This window comes from Mesoplodon mirus (genome assembly GCF_964341445.2).
Source record: "Mesoplodon mirus genome assembly, chromosome: 13".
Classification (NCBI taxonomy): Eukaryota; Metazoa; Chordata; class Mammalia; order Artiodactyla; family Ziphiidae; genus Mesoplodon; species Mesoplodon mirus.
Genome location: NC_138989.1, coordinates 72,287,458 through 72,313,404, shown reverse-complemented (window position 1 = coordinate 72,313,404; position 25,947 = coordinate 72,287,458). Strand labels below are relative to the sequence as shown.

General features: G+C 37.0%; 1 protein-coding gene across 7 annotated transcripts in view; it reads right to left on the bottom strand.

The window, feature by feature from the left end:
* The window catches only part of WDR7 (WD repeat domain 7), a 361,510-nt gene that overhangs the window by 202,032 nt on the left and 133,531 nt on the right, over window positions 1-25,947 (bottom strand). For all 7 annotated transcript variants that reach the window (XM_082641443.1, XM_082641445.1, XM_082641444.1 and 4 more), the window contains one exon: window positions 15,997-16,110. In XM_082641443.1, the coding sequence (XP_082497569.1) occupies window positions 15,997-16,110 (114 nt within the window). The remainder of the gene's footprint in view (window positions 1-15,996; window positions 16,111-25,947) is intronic.

The window sequence follows — 25,947 nt, the reverse complement described above, 5'->3', positions numbered from 1 at the left end:
TAATCTCCAATAACACTACAACTCAATGCACTTCAAGGATGATTTAAAACCCCTTTGAATGCTTGTAGGTCAGACTCAATACCACACATTTAAAACTCATTATCTTAAACCTATACTGTCCATAAATACAATGTATCCTGATTTCATCAAGGCATCTGAAGAAATCTCTTGGAGTATTATTATGAACGAGATAGAGAAATCTGAATCGGGTGACATGGCAAAAGGGTTGGTTTGTACTGAGTTGAAAAACCAAACCTATGTAGTCACGTGAGGGCTGGTAATGAGGTTGGGCAGCTCTCTAACCACGTGCTGCAGGAATCTTGTTGAGGCCTGGTCCACAATTAACTAGTTAGCATATGAAAACGTAGAAGGCTTGTTCATCACATTCATGGAGAACACGGAGCTGGAGGAATAACTAATCCACTAAACAGCAGAGAAAGGATTCCTAGTCTGGATGATGGGCTGAAGCCAACAAGAAAGAAAGCGAAAAAGATAAATATCAAGTCCTGTTTCTAAGTTGGGAAGACTTGAATTAACAGCCCTTCATGTAAAAATGGAGCTTAGGTGATTTCATATTTAGTAGCAGTCAAAAATGTGGGATGCCATCTAGAGAAAACCAATTTAATTTCAGAATTATAGAATCCAGATAAGGGAAAGCAATAGTCCCATAAAACTTGAACTGGTCTGCTAGTGGGAGCACGGTCAGTTCTGCATGTTAAGTTCTGAGGAATGTCACTGACAAAATGGAGTAGGTACAGAAAACTGGAAGAGGTGAAGGTCTAGAAGTTAGGTCACAGGAGAAATTGTTGAAGAACAAAGAGAGGACATGGGAGGAGAAATTCTCATTCTCTCTCTCTCTCTCTCTCTCTCTCTCTCTCTCTCTCTCTCCCCCCCTCTCTGTCTCTCCCTCTCTCTTCTCTCTCTCTCTCTCTCTCACACACACACACACACACACAAACAAACAACAAACAAAATACGGAAGGAATGACAGTGCAAGCAGTGAACCCCGTAACTGGATAAGTGTGTGTGGTGGGAGTACCCTAAAGGTAACCCCCAATGAGTTACGCCCTTGTGTAGGCAGAGATCTGGGATTTTCCTCTAACCAACAGAATACAGCAAAGTAATGGGATGCCACGCCCATAGTTAGGTCACAGGGTACAGCACTCTCATAATTAGGTTACAATAAGCAGGCACTAGAGAGACTCCCCTGCTGACTTTGAAGAAGCAAGCTGCTCGGATGGGAAATGCCCACGGAGAGGGCCACGTGGCATGGAACTGTGGATGGCAGGGAGCTGAGGACCGCAGTCCTACAACTGTGAGGAACTGAATTCTGCCAATAGGTATGTTAAATTGGAAGACCAGACCTAACTCGGACAAGACCTAACTCGGGCCAAGACCCTGACTGCAGCTTTGTGAGACCACAGCAGAAGACACAACTAAGCCGTGCCTGGATGCCCTGACCCTCGGAAACTGTGAGATTATTTTAAAATGCAATATTTGTGGTAGTTTATTATGCAGCAGTAGAATAGTATTATAGTGTGCCATCAGAGGCTGGATAACCTGTAAGTTCAGTGATGTAGTATGAGGAATTCCTTGTACTAGGTAAAAGATTGGTCTAGAATCTGGCTACTGGATTACGAATTAGGTCTTTCCAACTCCATGATAATATAGCAGAAATGGGGGAGAGGGGACTTTTGTATGGCACATGAATGACAAGAATATTCTCTACGTTACATTCATAATAAAGCACTTCTACAGCAACATGAATCACTTTGCTTCAACTGACATTTGTAAATGTAAGCATTTATCCTGTTGGGATGCTCTGTTTTATTGGATTATTAGGTAACAATTAGCTTATTTTAACTGTAAACCTAAAGGATTTTAAATAAGCAGAACATTTTAAATAAACTTAAATACCACTCTAAGAAAAGTGACTTAGAGTGTTAAATTTAGTTCGTTGTTACCTTTCAACATTTGGCCTCCCCTGTAGCATCATCTCTTGTCAGTCCTGGTCCCGCCCCATCCCATACACATACACAGTGAACCACTTACATTTCCCCCAAAATGCTGTACCACTTCTGCCTCTCAGCCTCACGAACCTTGACTCCAGCTTGGAAAGCCTTTCCCTATCCCCTTTCTACCTGGCTAATTCCTTCAAGTGCAAAGATGTTGAACTAGCACAGGGACTCCCCCAGGCCTGGCTGGCTACACTGAGGACCATGCTTCTGCGGGGGCAGACATCTGCCAGATACACCACTGTGCTACCAAGAGTAAATGCCACTTTCTGCACATTAAACAGTAAAAAGTACACTGGGACATCAAGCCAGGTCCTCTAAAACATCGTTTGTTTGCTACAATGGGCAGCAACTTCCACATAAATATATATGAGTGAGTCAGACACATACCTTGGTATCACAAGTATATCAGGTGCAAGGGGCTGTATCCAGAGACGATTTAGAGGTAGCGTGGGAGCCCTGACTGCCACTACTGATGTGTTTATTTGCTATCCTGCTGAATCCTGGGCTGCACTGCTGAGATTTGCTTTATAGACTGTTTCCTATTTTTCAGAAGTTCTCTTCCCTAATCCCTAAGTCATTTGATAAATTCGTCATGAGAGAATAATGAGTAAGGCATTAGCAATGATACTTGTGTAAGTAATGACAGTAACAAGAGATGTCAAGCCGAATTCTAGACAATCCAAATTCATCATGAGAAAAAGCTTTCCATGAACAGGAGAAGAGCCCGTTCCATTGTCCACTCTATGCAGTGAAAGCCCACAGAAGAGTATAGAAGTCATTTTATGATGAATAGTATACATCTTGCACCAAAGCAGCAAAATTATTTTAGGTGATGGATAGTAACAAAATCAACACAGTTGAAGCACCGTGAGAAAAGTCAAGTGTGTGGGAAGGCTCAGGACACCTTGTACTGGTTCTCACATCTTCTTCTAAGTGCTCCTAAATCATATTTTTAAATCCACTGCAAATTTTTGGTATAGTTGAACAGTACACTAACCAATTTAGAGTTTCTTAGATCCAATTTAGCCTCATTTTTAAAAAGACTTTTGGTTGTAGATTTTTATTTTCATTCTTCACATTTTCATTTTCAAAATCAACCAACCATTCTGTCATCACTGCAGCAAGTTCTCATGACCCTTGGATGCTGTTCATTAGATCACGAAAAGAAACTGACTTAAAAAAATCTACGTTCCCTTGACTCTTCTCCTTACATCAACTGAGCTTTCTGAATGTCTCTCCCCGCTCTCTTTCCATCTTATACTAGCTCACACCACAGTGTGTGTATCTTTCTTTCTTTCTTTCTCTCTCTCTCTCTCTCTCTCTCTCTCTCTCTCTCTCTCTCTCGTCTTGCCCTTCTTTGGAACACAGCTGGGAAACAAGGATGGAAAGGGGGGTGGGCAGAAACACACACTGCTTGTTTCCAGCTCATTCTGGCTCAGGCTTGATGACATTATTTCATGTCACTTTTCACTATTACCTTTGGTTCTGTGCTCCCTTGTTCTAGTTTTTAAATTTTTTATTTTTACTTTTAAATGTAGTCTTTATTTCATGAAACTCTACCTGTTTAAAGAGTCACTGCTTGTTTCCAGCTCATTCTGGCTTAGACTTGATGACATTATTTCATGTCACTTTTCACTATTACCTTTGGTTATGTGCTCCCTTGTCCTAGTTTTTAAATTTTTTATTTTTACTTCTAAATGTAGTCGTTATTTCATGAAACTCTACCTGTTTAAAGAGTCAAACAGTTCCACAAGTTAGTATAAAAAAGCAACAGCCCCTCAATCCCATCCCCATTTTCCACTCTGCCAAAACAACCACTTTGGGCTCTTTTAGAAAATCCCGTGTTGCTACTTCTAATTTTTCAGTTTTAGGCTTATCTTATCTTTAGGCTTATGATTCCCCATTACAGTCAATGAAAACTAGGTTCTCTTTCACATATTACTTACATGTGTCTCATTCATTCACACACACACCGCCCACCCATATTCACTCTCACACGCACACAGATTCACTCATGCACACACCACATTCACACACAATCTGTCTTCTGCCTTCTTCCTCTGCCTCCCAATTTATCATATCATAATTCTTATTAAAACTATGATATCATCATCAATGTTTACATTTTCATGAAGATGTGCATGCTACTCACAGCTTAACCATGTGGTTGGTCAATCATGATAACTTTTTCGGTACTACTTTTTTTTCTTCTGTGCAGTTAATAATTATCTTTTGTTGCTATTCTTAACTTGGTTTTCTATAGCTTTCAATAATTTACCTCCAAAATCTCACCCAGTTGTACAAATCTGGAATATAGGGAAACAGGCTAGGGAGAAGAAGTCAAGCCAGCCTGGGAAGTAAATCGTGAGCTTGCCAAATATCTAGAACATACCTTTTAAAAACCTCAGCTAAAACGTAAGCATCCTTTGCAGGTATGACAGCTGCATTAAATGTTTCTCCTTTTTCTTTCTTGGCAAGACTATTAATGACAGTATGTGAAGATTTCCTTTTATCCTTTACATTTTATCACCTTTTTAAAAAAATTTTTTATTGGAGTATAGTTGATTTACAATGTTGTGTTAGTTTTATCATCTTTTAAATATGCTTTCCTAAGTCTAGCAGTGACTCTCAGCTCAATGGCTGCATCAGATTCCTCAGGAAGCTTTTCAGCATCACTGTCTCTCTCCCATCCCTCACTGACCACCACTGGCCAAACATGGGTTTGAATATGCAGATTAACTCTCCCTTAGCTACCTTAAGTATCTTTTAAAGCTGTCATTATTTCTATTTTATAAATGATTCACTCTTCTCAGTCAGATTCAACTCAGACAATAAATGTGGTAAAAGAAGCTATATAAAAGTGTTTAAGAAAATATAATAATTCATCTATATTTCATGAGCCAGCTTTTAGGAATTTCTAAAAATATGCACAGAAATTTGGATGCAGCTTATTTCTCTATCTATAAAGTGTAAATTTATCTAGTAAATTTATATCCCTGGGAGTGATGATCAAACTACTTAGAAAAAACATCATCATCAGGAAGAACTAATTTATAAATGATTTATGTTAGTTACAAACCATTTATTCTATTTATTAAAGCAAATCACTTAAGGATGTTGGTGGTAATGGCGGGGGGAAGGAAGGGAGGGGGCATATAGTATTTCTCGAGCATTTACTATGTGCCAATTGTTCTGCTAAGAAGATTACATGAATCATCTCATTTAATCCTCTAACGATCTCACTATCCTCAGATTTCAGGTGAGAAAACTGAGGCTTGGCATGGTCAAGTTAACTTGCACAAGGCCACACAGTGAATAAGCAGGGAGGCTGAAATGTGAGCACAGAGAATGAGCGATCAGGGCCTAAGCTGTAACCATATTTATTCTAAAAATATTCTAATTACATATTTACTACTGCAGACTGGCTTTTCATCCAGCTGATTTCACTTTGCTTTTCAGTTTCCATGTAATCTATGGATTCACTCTTAGACATACATATGAAATGTAAGTTTTGCCTCACAGTAACAGGAGTTTATTATACCTTCATGAGTAACAGTTCTTCAGGTAAAAATTTCCCAACAAACAATAAACACAACCAGTCATCAGTTGCCCTCTGAAGCATAAACTCCACCCTACACTCAACAACTAGTAAGTACTCAATACCTAGAAGGTGATCAAAACTAACTGTTGAATGAAAAGAAAAGCCATGGGAGTAGAATTAAGCACATTGGGCATGAAGCCGATACACACCATCAACATCATAAATCCCTTTAATAATAAGCCCTGCTTTAAAGTAACACATAGTACAAGATGTAGAATCTGCTACATTCCACATGAACACACCTGACCTGACAGTAGACCCTCCATCCTGGACGGTACTGCCTGGCCATCAGCTCCAGCCTGGCCACTCTTCTCAGCCCTCCACAGAGCCTTCATTTCAAATCAAGTCCTAAATGAACAGCTTTACCTCAAAAGTTTTTCTTCCCGTGTCTCTCCACCTCTGTCACAAATGCAGGCTTACCTCAAATGCAATTCCTACCCTTACCTAATCCCCAGTGCTCTGAATTTTCCTACCTAAAGTCTGCCCTAGGTACATGTATGTCATACAAGTGTGTGTGGGTGTGTAGAGCTATGTGTAAATATATAGCCTCTCTGTAAAATTTCACCTTCAGCTTCTCAACTAGGATGCTTGCTCTGTTATATCCTCCCCAGAATGTGCTGATAGAAAAATACAAGGTGTTTATTAATGTTCTGTTGAATCAAATTGGATATTCCTCACACTTCTTTCAGGGGATACCAACAACACTGGAAAAAATATGTATATACAAAAAGGGCAAAGAGAGAGTAGCTAATTCAGTTTCTCTGAATCCTTTTAAATTAGGTTTACTTCATTTAATTCACGCATTTTTATTTAGGATATACCATAATCCCCCCCCCAAAAAAAGAGTAAATATTCTCACTTGATTTTATCCTACCTGTGAGGGAAGGCTCCTCTTTCTAGTGTATTACATCATGTGGAGAAAATACATTCAGATTTATGACTGTCTTCACCTCAAATAGTAAATACTAACTTCCACTTATGATTTAAAATTTCGAATTAAGAATAAAGGCCTTTATGCATGACAATTAATTTTAATCCAAGAAATCATGGGAAAATTCAAGGATAGTAGTCAGTTTATCTCTTTGCGTACTAAAAGTGACTAGAAAGTATCAGGGAGAAGAACTCTTCAAAATTCCACATCCGTTTTAAAACCTGTTTTTCCCCTTTAACATGGCTTGCACGTAAAAGTAATCATTCACAGGTATGACATAAAGTCTGTGAATTATGAGACATTGCTGTCATTACTTTTGTGAATTACAACTTTTGGTCATATGGGTTTGATATCAATTATAAGGGCAATTCATGTAATATACAGATATATAATAGTGTGCCACAATCTAATGAAATTCATTCTTATCCGTGAGGTATTATTACACAGCTCACAAAAGGCCAAATTTTAAGTTCATCCTGAAGGTTATTCACTCCCATGGAGGGTTTTTATTTTTTAACAGCTACAACATTCTTATCCAGCTAAATATTTCTTCTTTGTTCCTATTGAGTCTAAATTTATCAAAAAATATATACACTATTAAATCCAAAAACCAAACCTTAAGCCTTTATGATCTAATATTGTGTACATGTTAGTGTAACTATGTATGTGGTTTCATACAAACATAAAATAATCCTAATTTTATCTAGAAAATATGTAAAATTATCTTCCTATACTAATTATCCATGTTTATTTTTTAAGAAAACAGCATGTCTTTTCTATACATTTTGAATATTTCCTTGTACTACGTTAAAAATTAAACTATATTAAAAATTAAAATAGAAGTTTCTATATCACACAAAGAGAAAACGACATGCCATAAAGAATATATTTGTTTCTTTTTGTTCTTATATGATTTTTTAAATGATCTGGTTTTGATAATTACTTCCATTTAAGAGCACAAGCTCTAGAGGCAGATGGCCTGGATTCCAATCCTGACTCTGTCATTTCCTATCTGTGGCCTTTATGTGGAAAGTTACTCTATGCCTTATTTCCCTCTCTTGTAAAACAGGAGCAATAATGAGGACAATTACAGTGAGCTGTGAGGATTAAAAAGAGCCTGTCCTGGGCTTCCCTGGTGGCGCAGTGTTTGGGAGTCCGCCTGCCGATGCAGGAGACATGGGTTCGTGCCCTGGTCCGGGAGGATCCCACATACCCCGGAGCGGCTGGGCCTGTGAGCCATGGCCGTTGAGTCTGCGCGTCCGGAGCCTGTGCTCCGCAATGGGAGAGGCCACAGCGGTGAGAAGCCCGTGTACCGCTAAAAAAAAAAAAAAAAAAAAAAAAAGAGCCTGTCCTGATACTTATTAGGTACTTAGTAAATACTAATGAGCTGTTGTGATAGCTATTAAGTTCCTGGTTTTAAAATATGTTATTTTAGAACAGTTTTCTAAGATGGTATCAATTACTGTTTACCTGACCAGCCCCTTGCCTAAGTATTATATGCAGTCAATACACACACATTAAAAAAATAAAAGTGCTATTATCAGAAAATATCATTATAAAAGATTTGGTGCCAATGTAACAGCTATCTGAAGTAATGTATGTTATAGCACTTCTGATTCTTTATGATATTTAATTCATTTAAATGAGTTAAATGACCAAGACTTTCTTGGTCAAAATACATTGATAAGCAGATTTTCCATCTTTAAGAGTCTAAAAATAGTTTTAAGGTGAAACTGAAGATTCTAATGGTATTTATTAGCCATGTTTTGGTCCTTGTTCCTGCCTCTTTTCCTTTTGTGCTTTTCTGCAGGCAAGTAACCCCAGGCCAAGCTTTTAAACATAAGCTTAAACACAATAAATCTGGGTACGTTAACTTGCAATTTTCAATGGACAATAAAAAGCACGTTTTCCTAGTGCTAAATGACTGACTGCAGACACCTGGGGGAATGGCACAAAAACACTATGTACACCATCACACAACAGGATTCCACACTCTCATTCTTTAGTGGCGTGTGCTTAAATGTCAGGCCTCCTGGAAAAACTCTGTATTTCTCTCCCTCCCGTGAGCATCTCCCCACTTCCCCATCTCTCCGCTACTCCCATACAAGCCACCTTGCTTCTCCAGCAGTGGCGTCCCAAGCCCCAGGGGGATCTCTTGGATAACAGCTACTCTGGTACCTCTAGTTCCAGAAAAAACACAAGAGATTTTTGTTTTCATTGACAGAGCTGAGCCTAGAAATGAGGTGGCACAGCTCCCAGGGCAACGGGAGAGACACACCCAGAGGGAAAAGTGTGCCTCAAGAGACAACTCAGACCACTGTTCATAAGCACATTGCCACTGTCTGGTCAGTGCAGGCCACAAAAAGGGAACTCTCTGAGAGTCCTAAGAGTCTGTTTCTCTGCTTATGCTCCTAAATCTTCTCCAAATCTCATTTTCACAAAGGCAAGAGACAGTTTATCCAGAAATAAGCCTATATTCCTTCACTGACCTGTTACAAACACTTTCTGAGCCATTGAATACCCACTAAGGAGAAGTGGGGAGGTTAGGGAGATACATATATATATTACATAAGAATAGTAAATATATATAAATAAATATATAGTATATAAGGAATGCTCTTTGAAATGAGTTGATCATATGGCTTCGCTAATTCAATCATTCGTTCAATAAACATTTACTGAGAGGATGCTATGGACCAGGGCACTGTTTTAGTGCTAGAAATATACAGAGGTAAAAGTCATATGCACACACGTGACTCACAGAGGATAAGTAAACGGTCACTTAACAGTGTTACAAAGTGCAACAGCAGAAACGCATACAACGAACTGGGAGATCTTACATAAGGGGGTCCAGGAGGGCTTCGGGAAGATGGTGACACTCACACTGGGTTTGAAGAGAACTCTCAGAACTTCACCTCACATGTGAGGGAACTGAGAGCATAGCAGCCAGATGGAGGGGCACAGGCAAAGTAAGGGTCATGAAACAGCAGGGTACTCCGGGGAAACTAAGTTCAGTATTGCTACAGCAGCCATTGAAGCTAGAGCCAGGGGTCAGGTATTTGAAGAGCCCTAGATATCTCCTAAGGTGTTTGGGTTTTGTGCTATAATTAATGGGAAACCATTAAGCAGCACTTAGTGAGGGTGAAAGGTGATGAACTGGCTTCTGAAACTCTCAGAGTAATGAAAGACATGAACTGGAAGGGGAGGGAACGGAGACAGGAAGATGTTTACTGGAGAATATAATAATAATCCAAAGTAGAAAAAATTAAAGTCTGGACGTAGGTATCTCTGTGGAAATGGAGAAGGGGAAGATCATTGGGAGATATTTAAGAGGTATAGTTTACAAGAACTGGTACCAACTACCAGTGGACACTGTTGGAAAGTAAGAAAGCCAGGATTATTCCTTGGTTTCTGGTGCGGGGTGTTAGGCAGTTGATGGTACCCTCAGTGATGCCTTTTATGAGATATAAATATAAAAGGAGATGAGTTTTAGAAATAAATATGAGCTCACTTTGGACTTGGTATTTAGGTATCTATGGGACATTTGGGCAGGAGGACATATTAATCTGACACTCAGAACACAAGCCTAGGCTGGAGATACAGATTTGATAGTCTTTAACATGGATGTGGTAGTTAAAACCAAAGAAAAGGGAAAGTCAATCACCCAGAGTGGAAAATATGAAAAGAGAAAATGAATGACAAAAAGCCATACTTTGGGCTGTATTTTAATATTCCTGTCAACTCTCAAATACCATATTCAGAAATATTCTACTTAACATCCTATCAACGTATAACTAAAACTGAGTATTAGATATTAAACACTAAACAGCAAAAAATATTTTAATTTAAATTTTCTTCTCCAAGATTAAAAAAAAAGTATACAAAGGTAAATTACTTGAAGACATATTTCAGAAAACTATGAAATTCACGCTTATTTTTCTTAAAAAAGAAAACTGCATGGTAAGTAAACCACAGCATTAGTCATTTATAATTATCCAAAATCTTAATAACAGTAAACTCATATTTTGTAGTAGCTAACATTCTGAAGTCAATCACAAGAGTAGTGGTAACAGTTTAAAACAAATGATTTAAAATTCACATAGATCTGTACTGTTTTTAGACTGTCAGTTATAAATTAAAGAATGAGAAAGGGAAATGGTGCAATGCAGAAAGTCTTATTCTAGTTTACGAATTATAAGGCCTCTGTCTCTCTACTAAGAAAGTGCTTCTGATTTCTGAATAGATAATGCCCTAAATTTTGTTCCTCAGAGCTTATCTTTAACAGGATGAATTTCCTATCTTTCAGTCAAAACAAATGTATAAACATTTTATGAACAGAGCCTCAGTAAATGGTAAAATTAATCAATCAATATTTAGTCTCAGACAAGACGTGCTTTTCAGCTCTAACTTAATATACTAGAAATGTTGACTGCTGTGTGAATCTATGTTAAGGTGTCGGTTTTATATTGGTGACTTCAAAAAGCTAGACAGAACAATACAAATTTCATTTTACCTGTATGTAATAACTGTTTAGTAATGAACACTAACTGTATTTACAGTCTTAACATCATAGCAGTCCTAAATAATTTAAAGAACAAATTTTAAAAGAACATTTAAAGAACAAATACGTGCTGATTTTCCCCCTTAAGGGAGATAAACTCTTGCTCTAAATTTAGAATAACAAGTTTGCCTTCTAGACAATAAGATAGCCGGCAAATATCAGGCTTATGCTCGCTATTGGAAGCAATAAAGGTGGATGGTGACATCATCTCCCAGTTCAAAAGAAAGTGAAAAGATGCCAAACTTCAATGAGTTGGAGACTACGAGGCAGTGCGGGGTGGTGCTCAAGCCTACACATCAGCTCTGGAGTCAGGCAGGACTCATTTTCAGTCCCATGAACATGACCTCCCCTGAGCTTGTTTCCTCCTCTCTGTATCTGGACAAATATACTAGAACACACTTCAAAGAAACGTTGGTAGTGTCAAGAATAAAGTGGTTGGTACAGAGTAAGTTAACAATTGATACTGCTTTCAAATTCTCTTACCTTTCTCTATTTTTTCTTTTTCCATATCATTTCTCATCTTTTTTTATAAATTAAATTTAAATGCTACAAAAAATACAACAAATATCGAGTCAACACACCCATCCAAATCCGTGTATCATCGGTGCATTTGTTGTGAGCAGTTGAATCTGTCCACTGTGCTGCTGATCTAGTATCACGTTGTCTCCTTTTGACAATGTCAGTGGCTCCTGACTCTTTATCACTGTTAGATGGTCAGTTTGTGCCCTTGCCGTATTGAACAAGGGGTAGGACACTGTAGTATGACCCACAGGAGAATACAGTGACTTTCTTAAAGGGGTCCATACAGGTTTGTGAGTGAAACCCTTCCAAAATCCTTTGTAACCTGATATTAAGGGAGGATGTTTTAAAATGCCACATTTAGGGGAGGTACAGCTTCATCCTCACACAGAATGCCATCCTTTACCTCAGTGAAAACTGCATAAAGATAATTAACAAACTCACCTAAAAGGCCTACCTTATAAAAACAGATTATGATTTATCTAAAATTTTTTCTGTCTATCAGTTTTTAGGGAGATTTACTCCACTAACATAATTATCACCTCTTCATATTGTAATGAAAATAACATGTTATTTACAAATGCTGACTATATATCTACATAAACATTTAAGTTGCAATACCAAAAGTACACATACAAAAGCAAATGCACAGGTATAGAATAATATTCTTGCGACTCTAAAGTGATAAATAATCTAGAAAGAATCTTAACGCCGTTCTTTTTACTTTCAAGAAAGCAGTACTACTGTTGTTAAAATAGATTTTAAATACACAGAGTATTGCAGAACCTGAAACAATTCCCTTGGAGGGGGGAGTATATTTCCCATGCATACTGTACAATAGTTTTAAAAATTAGGAATAGGTTTTAATATTTTTCCTACATAAAACAGTATTAATCTGTGAAAGTGGCTAATACGGCTTTGATATGTAATTTAAGACATCTGGTTAAAGGAAAGAATCTGATAAACCTTAGGCTGGAATGCTAAGTACAACCAAGGGTGTGTGTTGACCAAGGCACACTGGCATTACTTTGTAGAGCCGATCAATAGATACTAGCTTTCCAAAGAGAGATTTAGAAAGAAGCTGCAGCATATTTTTTAAATGACAGGGTGAAGGTTTCAATTGTCTCAATCAAGACTCCATTTTTTCTTCCCAGTTTTTCCAGCTGTCCTCTTCCAGTTAAGACTCTTCATTTCAAATAAATTTAATTAGTTCCAATTGATCATCGCCAACACTTACACAGCTTTATCCATGCTTCTTTACTTTTATACGGCAAACACTAACAAAGACTGCTAAGCTCAGATCCAAGTGTCGTTAAGACAGTATTCATACCTCATTTGCTCTTACTCAAAAGAAAAATTTCAAATATGAAATTCTGCCTATCCAAAAGCACTAAATTATACTTCATATTTTAATTGCTATCTTGGTCAGCTGTTGAATTCAGTTAATTGAAGAATGAAGCCCCAGATTACTACAAAAATAAAATTAATACAACTATGTATATTAGCCTAGCTACAGCATTCAAATAAGAATTCATTCAAATACAAGCAAATATCTGTCATGATATAATTTCTACTTGTTTTCTTTCTTTTTTTTTTTTTTTTTTTGCGGTACGCGGGCCTCTCACTGTTGTGGCCTCTCCCGTTGCGGAGCACAGGCTCCGGACGCACAGGTTCCGGACGCACAGGCTCAGCGGCCATGGCTCACGGGCCCAGCCGCTCCGCGGCATGTGGGATCCTCCCGGACCGGGGCACGAACCCGTGTCCCCTGCCTCGGCAGGCGGACTCTCAACCACTGCGCCACCAGGGAAGCCCGATTTCTATTTGTTTTGAGGTGATATTATTAGAGGAATTCCTTTTAAACAGCCAGGGGAAAAATCAGATTTTTCAAAGTGAGCGGTTAAATTGGCCGGCGTTCCCTTTTGTAGTACCTCCTGTGCTACACAATGCTGGTTATCCCAAAATAAGATTATTTTGCTTGAAACAGGTTTCTCTCAACGCACCTACCATATTTTTCATAATGCAACTTCTATAGGATTCTAGTCACTAAAAAGAAATATGGTTTTCTTCTAAACCCTCACACAAATCTATACCACATCTTAACCAAGTCACACAATCTAAAGGTAACCTGACGATCTACAGGCTGCAGCATGCCAGTTGCTCTGACAACGTGTTACGGAAGCCTTCTTTGTTATGTAAATGCGTGGGATATTGAGCACTCTTGCTTCTAGTACTCATGGCATGAAATGAGTAAATCAACTGATAAAAGCCATACATCACATACATTTAATTGAACTCTTACAGAGTAAAATATAGTTTATGTAGCATTTATTTATTTTTTTTTTTTTTGCGGTACGCGGGCTTCTCACTGTTGCGGCCTCTCTCGCACTGCGGAGCACAGGCTCCGGACGCGCAGGCTCAGCGGCCATGGCTCACGGGCCCAGCCGCTCCGCGGCATATGGGATCTTCCCGGACCGGGGCACGAACCCGTGTCCCCTGCATCGGCAGGCGGGCTCTCAACCACTGCGCCACCAGGGAAGACCAGTTTATGTAGCATTAACTGACTCACCAAACTAGATTTTTCATTTTTTCTCGATTTTTTTAACAATAAAGTAAGCACACAGTCATGTGCTATAATGCTGTCTTGTGACTTCGGCAGAGCATAATTCAAAATTTCAATGTACTGATTTAATAATACTAGAGAGCTCAAAAATTCAGCTTTTATTCTGGAATGCAAATGGAGCTATTCTACTACTGCAGAGGCAACTTCTTTCTATTACTTAAACCACGACTTTTTTTTTTTTTGCGGTACGCGGGCCTCTCACTGCCTCTCCGGTTGTGGAGCACAGGCTCCGGATGCGCAGGCCCAGTGGCCATGGCTCACGGGCCTAGCCGCTCCGCAGCATGTGGGATCTTCCCGGACCGGGGCACGAACCCATGTCCCCTGCATTGGCAGGTGGACTCTCAACCACTGCGCCACCAGGGAAGCCTTAAACCACGACTTTTTATCAACAAGAAAACCTTTAAAATTTAGAGGGAATAACAAAACATATCTATAGCATTATTTTTTAAAAAGCAGTGAAAACTGAATAAAGCAAGAAATAGTTTTTAAAAATCTGCAAATGAAATAATTTCCTCTAGTTGCTGCTGAAACAAGTTCCATAACTGTGAAGTACAAATGACTTTCAGCAAACTTGGAAGTTTGCAAAATAATTTATATTTAAGGTGGATGAGGTTTTTTAAATCAATGAATTGATACAGTAAAAAGTAAGATCGACCACCAGCATCTCATTTTTGCTGAAAACCAGCTCCTCAATGTAGTCAACTACTTATTTGCAGCAGTGGCACAAGTCTATAGGTTTGTAAATATAGGCTTTGTAAATTTTCAAGGGAGATCATAAGGCTCCCTCAACTTCTTCCCAGTGAAAGAAATTTAAGGGCAGTCAGGTGATAACAGTAAAGAACCTGCTACACAGAGCTTTAAAAGGAAAAAGGGAGAGAAAAGAATTACAACTTCCCTTTGTTTTTTTTTCCTCCCTTTAATGATTGTTAAAAATTTTACTGATATTTCCTGGGCATGCTTCTTTTCAAATTATTGATTACTATTAAGTTAATGCTTCTTGCTTCACAATAGTTGTAGATTTATATGGTCAGATTTTACATTTTAACCATCTGCACCAAAAATAAGAGTTTATCATTCTTATTACCAATAAAAATATTTATACTAGGTTGTTTTTATCCTCTGTGCACTGAAAGAAATTGAGCTGAATGCATTTGGAGATCCAGTAATTGAAACTGCTTTAAGCCTATAAAAAGATAGGCTGAACATATGCAGTGTATGGCTTTCATAAATTTTACCTTATGCCTGATCATGTGATAAATAATACAGATAAGAATGTTCAATACCCAAACAATGTAAGTAATTTGAAAAAGCAGCATTCATTTCTATAATATAGGTACAAAGAGTATCTGTAAGTTTCCTCATGTAGCCTGTGCTGCATAAATTGCTATTACAACTTCGATATTTTCAGTTTACCCTACTATAATTGCAAAACTTTTCATAACACAATAAGTGTATTCCTCTACATGTTCCAAGGCTTTAGTAATGATCCTAGCCTCTGAATTAGAAGGTTCCCAGAAAATCAAATGCACAGCTAGCAGGTTCATTGTTATAGCAACAATGAGCAAACCTGGACCAAATAAACAGTCTGCTTCTTTCTACTTCAATATCAAAAAGGGCACTAAAGGGTAGCAAAAACTAAACACTCCATCAGTGCAAGTTTCCATCCCTTCCATCAACATATTTAATCCCACTGTAAACGACCTAAAAGCATTTTCCAATACTGGACCTTAAAGATAGCATGCTTACCAGTGGTGATGTCATCATCCACAAGGTCGTGCTCTTCCTCTTGGACTTTGGCTTCTGGCCCTGAGGCATCAGGAGCAGTGGTAATAGTCTGCATGGCTTCTGCTGAGACCCCAGCTAAAACAAATGGGAAGCACAAGGGTTAGTTTTTAAAAACTAAAAGAAAGGTGGGGCTTCCCTGGTGGCGCAGTGGTTGAGAATCCTCCTGCCAATGCAGGGGACATGGGTTCGAGCCCTGGTCCAGGAAGATCCCCACATGCTGCGGAGCAACTAAGCCCGTGCACCACAACTACTGAGCCTGCGCTCTAGAGCCGGCGAGCCACAACTGCTGAAGCCTATGCGCCTGGAGCCCATGCTCCGCAACAGAAGCCACAGCAATGAGAAGCCCCACGCACCGCAGAGAAGAGTAGCCCCTGCTCACGGCAACTAGAGAAAGCCCCCTCGCAGCAACGAAGACCCAACGCAGCCAAAAATAAATAAATAAAATAGATAAATTTATATAAAGAAAAAAAGGTGGACCAAAACTCTTAAAGCGTTTTAATTGACTTACTGGATGCAAATGCAGTATGTTAAAAAATACAATATATTAATCAAAATTAGGGAGAGACAGAAATTAATGAACAAAATATTCATGTGTGTTCTATTGCTTTATATATATATATATATGTACATGGATGCAAACTATATTGACTTTTAACTAAGATCTGGGAACAGAAAAATGATGAAGTAAATTATAGTTTTACTTGATTCCTTTCAACGTTTTTGCTACAGTTACTTTAGCAAATTTAGACATAATTATGCTAAAAAGAGGGAGAAAAAAACATAGAAAGTGAAGGACTATTTAAAAAGTTTACTTCTCTTTAATATTAGTTTGCTTATAATTTGGGGGCTGGGAAGAAGGATGATGACAAGAGGGATTTGTGTTCTGATTCTGTGTAAAAGACCTGAAATGCGTTGCCCCAAGAGCATAATATCTCTCTGTCTCTGAAGGAATTAGATACGAGGTCAGATAATTATGGAACTGACAGAACCTAACTGAAAGCAGACAGGTGAACTAGATCAGGGCACCAAAAACTTCCATTCTGTAAACCACCTGAGAATTTGAAAATTCATACAAAGGTCTTTTCCTTACTTACCTATTTTCCCATCTTTGATGATACATAGGTTCCCCCCCTCCACTATCTGAAAGTAGGGCACTGCTGTGAAACCTTTTGTAAGCCAGAATAACATAAAGCAAAGAAGCAATCACCTTAGGACACATCTTCCTAACAAATGCACAGAATTCAAGACAAAGCACAGATGCTCACAGACACAATTCAAACCAATGGCAGCTTGATGCTGAGATGCTGAGCATAGTTCCCAGGGAAGGAGCTTGGTGGTGCCACTCTAAGCCGCTCTTGGTGTGCCTGGCTCTGTAACAGCTCACTGCTGAACAAATGCTGAGTGCTATTATTGCCTTTTGTCTTTTTTCATAAAAGCGAAAATCCTCTTTAGCTATCTTTCAATCAGCAAAAACAGGTACTAACGACAATCTTTCATAAAAGTGAAGGGTTGTAAAGCAAACTTTCAAAAAGAGGAGAATGTCTATATTTTGTTGTCAATTTGCATCTAATTTGGCAATGGATAGGAGGGGGTGTCCAATATTTTACACATGGTTACCAAGAGGTATTGCTCAAACATGGTATATAAAAATCTCACCCACTGGAAGTTACTTCAGGAGTTGAACCTTTTAATCAAATCTTCTTAATAAGTACTTCGATAACTGCACATATAAAATCCAACACAATATTTTTAAAACCAGAAGCTACAAATATTCCAGGATTTCTTTTCTTCCAAGATGCATTAACTGAATTTCTATATGAAATTCAACCTTGCTGCCTCAGGTTTATGAAAGGCACCAAGAGGAAGAATCTTAGTCATTAACCACCATGAATGATCCAGAAGTAGACCTACCAGTAGGCAGTTCCAAGGCCTAACAATTTAAATTTGGGGAGGAGAACATCATTTTAGTGCAACCACTTTGTTCAGTATTGCTCCAACAAAAGAATGAACAGTGCTAAATGAATGGTCCCCAATGACAAAAAATGACAAAGGCCATCCCTTTACAGCATCACTTTTGTTGTTAGGTTTTCAAGATAAAATTTTAAAATAAAGAAGGGGAATTACTAGAAAAATAATATTATGTTAATTATTTGATTAAAGATGGTTATCAGTAAAATAATCACAAAGAAGAGATAAGAAGGTAAATGCTACATTTCTACAGACTTACTGCTTAAGCACAAAATCAAAGATCGTTGTTTCAGATTATTAAAACAAAATATAAATCTCTGAAATCTTTCAGTCTCATTCCATGCTTAACACTTGATAATTCTGAAAATGATCAGAGAAACAGGGAAATGATATTAAGGAACAGTTTAGATGGCAACAATCATTTATTATTAGTATTTTCCTTTCCTGTAAAATTAAGGGATTCCATGAAAATAAAGCTAGCATTTATGTGTAACAAGTTTATAAATCCATTTAAATTTATCTCATTTAATAAGAGAGGTCAAATACTTGCTTGGCATAATACAGCTACTAAATTCAAGAACCAGTATTGATGTGTAGATCTTCCCATTTCAACCCCAATATCCTTTTACCAGTAAGTCCTTCCAGGGACTGAGTTGCTCAGGGCAGGATAGGATGCATGACAGAATATCACAGCACAAACATAAGAAGTCATGGAATCACATGATATTGAGTATAATTACTGTGAAGTCCTCCATGGTGTTTTTGGGCTATACTAGACAACTGTTCAACTGAGGGCATTCAGTATTTTGGAACAGAGCTTAAGAAGCAAACCTGTATATCTCAAAGTAACCAAGGCTGAAAGACCAAGAAGTATCTATGCTGAAACTGGTTCTTTGATCGATGCTTTCCAAAACAAAGTAAGGGTTATAAAATCCTATATCTCTTGGCAGAAGAAAAGAAAATAGAGTTGACCCTTGAACAATGCAGGGGTTAGGGGCACCAAACCTCTGTGTAGTCAAAAATCTGGGTGTAACTTATAGCTGGCCCTCTGTATCCATGGATACAACCAACCACAGATCGTGTAGTACTGTAGTATTTACTACTGAAAAAAATCCACATATAAGTGAACTCACTCAGTTCAAACCCATGTTGTTCAAGGGTCAAGTGTACAAACAACAAAAAAAATAAAACTACAAATCAATATCTCTCATGAATATAGTCTCAAAAATCCTTGACAAAATATAAGTATTACATTGATTTTTGAATCAGTGTAACACGATCCTTACATTAATTCAAAAAATCAATGTAATCCAAAATATTAAGAGGCTAAAGAAGAAAAAAAATCATGAACATGTCAATAACTTGATAAAAATTGACATCAATTCATGATTTAAAAAAACTCTCAGAAAAATACAAATAGAAGAGAGAGAGGAACTTGTTCAAGTTAATAAGAGCACCTACTAAAAATCTGCAGCTGACATTATACTTAACAGTGAAAGGCTGAATGCTTTCCTCCTGTGATCAAACATGAAGCAAAGATGTCCACAATGCCACTCTTATTTAACATATATACATTGGAATATTACTCAGCCATAAAAAGAAACAAAACTGAGTTATTTGTAGTGAGGTGGACGGACCTAGAGTCTGTCATACAGAGTGAAGTCAGTCAGAAAGAGAAAAACAAATACCATATGCTAACACATATATATGGAATCTAAAAACAAAAAATCGTTCTGATGAACCTAGGGGCAGGACAGGAAAAAAGATGCAGACGTAGAGAATGGACTTGAGGACACAGGGAGCAGGGGAGAGTAAGCTGGGACAAAGTGAGAGAGTGGCATGGACATATATACACTACCAAATGTAAAATAGATAGCTAGTGGGAAGCAGCTGCATAGCACAGGGAGATCAGCTCAGTGCTCTGTGACCACCTAGAGGGGTGGGATAGGGAGGGTGGCAGGGAGGCGCAAGAGGGAGGGGATATGGGGATATATGTATACATATAGCACTTCATTATACAGCAGAAACTAACACAACATTGTAAAGCAATTATACTCCAATAAAGATGTAAAAACAAACAAACAAACAAAAAAACCCCAGCATTGGAAATTTCCAGCCAGTGCAATAAAGCAAGAAAAGAAAACACATACAGTTTGGAATGGATGAGGTAATCCTACTCAATGAAAAAATAACTGTCTATGTGGAAAATCTAAAGGAATCTACAAAAAATATGCAAACTAATAAGTGAGTACAGCAAGGCTGCAAAATACAAGAAAAAAATTCTTAATTATATTTCTATATGCTAACAATGAATAATACATGGACACCTAAACTTAAAAGAAAAATACTAGTAACACTGGTTCAAAAGACTGAAATACTTAGATGTAAATACAAAAAAAATAGATGAAACCTACAAAACACTGATGAAACATCAAAGATATAAATAAATGGAATGGAGAGACACACCATGTTCATAGGTTGAAAGATTCTACATAGTAATGATGTCAATTTTCTGTTTACAGGTTTAATGTAATTCCTATCAAAATCCCAGCACAATTTTTTGTACATATAGCCAAATATTTCTAAAATTATATAGAAAGACAAAGGAACTAGAATAGCTAAAAGAATTTTTGAAAAAAAAAAATAAGGTAGGAAAAATCAGCCTGCCCCATTCAAGACTTATCATTTAAAGTTATTAAAACTATTTGGTTTTAGGTTAAGCAAACAGAATAGAAAACCAGAAAAAGACAAACACAAATATGTCCAATGTTATTTGACAGAGGTGCAAAAAGCAAATCAATGGAGGAAAGATAGCCTTTTCAACAAATGGGCTACTACAACTGGATATCCACACACAAAAAGTATGAACTTTGAACTATGGCTCACACTTTATTTAAAAATCAACTCAAAATCAACCATGGACTTAAATGTAGACCATAAAACTATAAAACTTTAAAAAAAAATAGGAGAAAATCTTTGGTACCTGAGGCCAGACTTGACACCAAAAGCACAATCCATAAAAGGAAAAACTAGTAAAGTGGACTTCACTAAAATTAAGAACTTTTCCTCTATAAATGACCCTATTATGAGGTTAAAAAGACAAGCCACAGACTTAAGAGAAAAGATTCACAAATCACATACCCAACAAGGGACTAGTACCTAGACTATATAAAGCACTCTCAGCACTCTACAGTAAACAGTCTGGTGGTTCCTCAAAAGGTTAAGCATAGAGTTATCCTGTGACCCAGCAATTCCACTGCCAGGGAATGAAAACATATGTCCACACAAAGACTTGTACAGGAATGTTCACAGCAGCATTACTTATAAAAGCCAGAGTGTATAAACAATCTGAATGTCCAAAGACTGATGAATAAATGTATAAATATACCACAATTTACTGATGAATAGATAATTGTGATAAAGTCATACAATGGGATATTAATCAGCAATACAAGGAAATGAAGCACTAAGTAAAAGAAACCAGCCACAAAAGAGCACATGTTGCATGATCCCATCTAGTTATACTAATGAGTCTATCGTTTCTTTTTGGTGTAATGAAAATGTTCTGAAATTGATAGTCGTGATAGCTGCATAACTCAGAATATGCTAAAAGCCACTGGATTGTACAGTTTTAAGTGTGAATTTAATGGCATATGAATTATATCTCAAAGAAGCTGTTTTTAAAAAGTTTGGGGCTTCCCTGGTGGCGCAGCGGTTGAGAGTCCCCCTGCCGATGAAGGGGACACGGGTTCGTGCCCCGGTCCGGGAAGATCCCACACGCCGCAGAGCGGCTGGGCCCGTGAGCCATGGCCGCTGAGCCTGCGCGTCCGGAGCCTGTGCTCTGCAACGGGAGAGGCCACAACAGTGAGAGGCCCGCGTACCGCAAAAAAAAAAAAAAAAAAAAGTTTGCTTTTCTACCATTCCAGATCAACCAAGAAATCCATACCACTTCTGTGTACTCTTTTGGTATCATTTCTGCCGTGTAGCTGAAGAAAACAGGGAGACAAGGGCCACATAGAACACTTATGCAATAAGAAAACAAATTCACCCTGAATGTTTTTCTTGTGTCAGGAAGGAGTAATGTTCCCTTTTTAATTTAAAAAATTAAACTATATTCTTGATTTTGACCATATCTGTAACTCATTCTGTTAGTTCTTATAGTCAAATTTTCTGGGTTATTTTGTTACAAATCAATACAAAAAGATTTGTTTACTTCAAAATTCTATATATTTCCATTTTTAAGGATCAGCTAAAATATCTTAACTTGAAGTCTAACTGGGCATTGTCATGATAACAAAATACCTAAGATTCCAACCTTTGTTGGAAGATATAAAGGTAAGAGATACTGAGAATGGAAAGGCCAAATTACTACAATCAAATACAAATGGCACAGATCATTTAAAGCTAATTTTAATAAGTTTGTTTTAAGGAAATGATAGATTTCCTTTTGAACTTTTGGACCATAAAGTTATGGTAAAAGATGAGCAAAATCCATTATTTAACCCTTCTAAGCATGCTAATCATTACCTGCCAAAAAAAAAAAAGAAACATTTTTAAAAATTCCCAGCCATAACCTCCATATTTCTAATCTCCACAGTATTTAGTTACATGCTACATTACTGTCTTATAATAGGCAGACATAATAGACAGCAGACATCCTGCATAAGGCAAAACTATAGGATACAAATCAAATCAGTGATTGCCAGAGGCTAGGGGTGTGATAGGAAGACTGACTACAAAATGGTCTAAGCAAATATTTTAGAATAATGAAAATAATCTATATTTTAATCGTGGGAGTAGAAATATGACTATCTACATTTGTTTAAAATCACAGAACTGTACACTAAAAAGAGTGAATTTTACTACATATAAATTACAGTCAATAAACCTAACTTAAAAAAAAAAGATACAATAGAAGGTACTACATCACTGTCACTAAAAAGAATTGAGGTTATGCCACAATACAATGCTATTTGCAATGAAACACAAAGACCAGGAAAAAAATGTATTACTTTCTTCCTGGTATTAAAAAACTAAACTTTTTGAAACATAAAAGTCACCTCATCACTCTCCACTATCAGTAAGATGATGAAATATTCCTGAGAAATATTAGGACACCGACACAGAGGCTTCAGTTTCTTGCATATTGATAATCAAGATTATAAGCAGTGTCAATTAAATATATGGCACTACTTTGCTATTTTCTTATGTACTTGATGTAAGTGATCTTATCTGTCAAACTATGCCATAAAATCTAAGACATTTATTTTCTGAATATCCACAAAATACTTGGCAGTAAAGAACATCTCATAAAGATTCAATAAATACATCATGAATAGAACTCAATACCTTCAATCCCATGACACAAATTATGCTATTTAAATATACTATAAAATAATAGTGATTCAATAAATATATCGTGAATAGAACTCAAAACCTTCAATCCCATGACACAAATATGCTATTTAAATATACTATAAAATAATAGTAAGTGTGCTTTGGTGAAAAACATATAATAAAAAGGTACAACAAAGAGATACAATAAAAAAAAAGATACAAAGAAGTAATGGGAAAATATGAGGTACTTAAAAAACCAAATCCAGATTCACAAAATTAAACAAATGAATACACATTATGCCAGACAATAGGTATACATGGGTTCTACACTGTGAATCAGAAGGAGAACAAGGACAAAATGGAATGGAGGAGAAAACTGCTATCAGTAAGTCTGGACCCAGCAGAGAAAGGAAGGAGGCTTGGCTGTGGCAGCGGCAGAAGTAAGAAACAGAGGACAGGGAAGAGTATGATGAGATTTTCACGCCATCCAGATTTCTAAATACTTACACCACTATTCATTGTGAGAGATGTACATAGACAACTGTCCCATTTGTATGCAATATTTTTAATCACTTTAGGAAAACATTTTTTCATGTAAATATGGAAATACAGTTTTCAAAATCAATGATAAAACTGCACTTGCCTCTTCCCTTCTGTAAAATCACATTATTATAAGATTTATCTTTCAAAAGCTTGTAAATTATTGGGTTTCTGTTGTTATGGAAAAATCCCAAGGAAATTTTTGGCCAACCCAATACCTTTATAAACATTTTTTTTCCTATTGGCTAATAATATCTGAGTAATGATTAATAATGTGAACTCAGAAGACTTCAGTGTCATGTGATTAACTTAACAATCAAAGACTAAATACTAAATTTTAATAGAATAACCTTTAAAACACGGCACTTTAACCAGTACTGCAATATAAAACCATTTAAATTCATTATTATTTTATTGAAGAGTAGAGGGAAGTGTTAAACAATATTCTTAGGACTCAGAAAGAAAAAGGTATACCAGAATATTTATAAATATTAACAAACATTATATTTCTGATTCCCATTAAAATATAGATTTCCACTGAGATTGAAAACTGGATCTAAAAGAATAGCAGGTATTTTTATTTCATCAGTTTTTCCCAACTGTGGTTTTCCAGTGGTCCAATTAAAGTACATGAGGCAAGAATCTGATATACATTTACTTTGAATAAACTAAAATTTCACAGTAAGGAAGGGAGGGGGTGCATATCTAGAATTTATTTTCAGGCAGCAGGCTTGAATTTATTGGAAGCAGATCTCCTCATTGACTGACCACACCGCTCCGCATTCCCCACAATCCTTATGACAGACAGACGGTCTGCCTCGCATTAATTCACTTCACACCACGTCTATCGATCCGCAGCCAGTTCCCTAGTCTCTCTGCACACATTGCCTGTCTGGCTGCCTACATCCACATCAGCACATACACACAAAGGCCAGAGAAAGATAACCTTTTGCTTTCCATTAAAGACACAGTATCCACTTTTCCTTCCCCAATAACATCAAAAATATAAAATATAACATTATAGATGTCTCAGAGAAAAGCCTTCCTATAAGAAATGGTGAAGGTATTTATCCCTAAATCTAGAGATCATTTCAATTTATCAAAAACAAGTTAGTTTATTAAAGGCCACAGAGCAATTAGAGAAATGAAAAATATAGTTAAAAATAGACAAAATGTCTTCAAGCCTGAATACGAATATAATAGTCATTTGGTAACATAAGTTTTGATAGTTATTTTTAATGGGATGAAATACATTTTTCCTAGTTAGCACTTTATTATTTTTTTTAAGAAAACTGCTCTCACATGAAATGCAATTATAAACAATTCTGAAAGCAACAGAGGAAACACACTTACTGAAAAATACACAAGGAACAGAAAACATAATTAGGAAGTATACTATAGCAATAGAATATTAATGTAAGGGGATAAAGCTTTATTATTCCTCTTTCCCAACAAGAACCTGAAACACATCCAAGGTAAAAATCACACCTAATACTTTTAATTCTTTGCATGTACTTTTTCAAAGATTTCTGTTTGATTTGCAGGCTATGAGCTGACTCAACAGCAATTTTGGTTTCAGAAGACACAATAAAAAGAAGATTTATTGTTCAACCTACAACATGTTGAGAAACAAAGGCAAATCTGTCTTGACACACAACTGTACTAAAGCATAAACTTAAAATAATGACCTCTGGCTGACTGAGAAACCCGAAGTATATATCTCAAAACTGGGTAAAGTATATCCTCCTGGATGAGAAAGTACCTTTGAAACCATTTATGGCTTTTGTTGTTGTTGCTAGGGTTACCCAGACAGAGGTTATACCACCAAGCGGTAACAAAAAAGGCGCACTAAATAAATCAGCATGTTATTCTTTATAATCACAGTAACTTGCTTTAGAAATCAAAGAAAGGTAAACTGATAAAAGCTGCTAAAGCTAAGGATAGCTTTGAAATAGGGAGTGAAGATTTGGGCTGGGCCTGAAAGATGGGAGAGATCTGAATAAGAAAGAGGCTGGCACTGCCAATCTGAGTAAAGCAAAGCCACAAATATGAAGAAAATGGGTAACC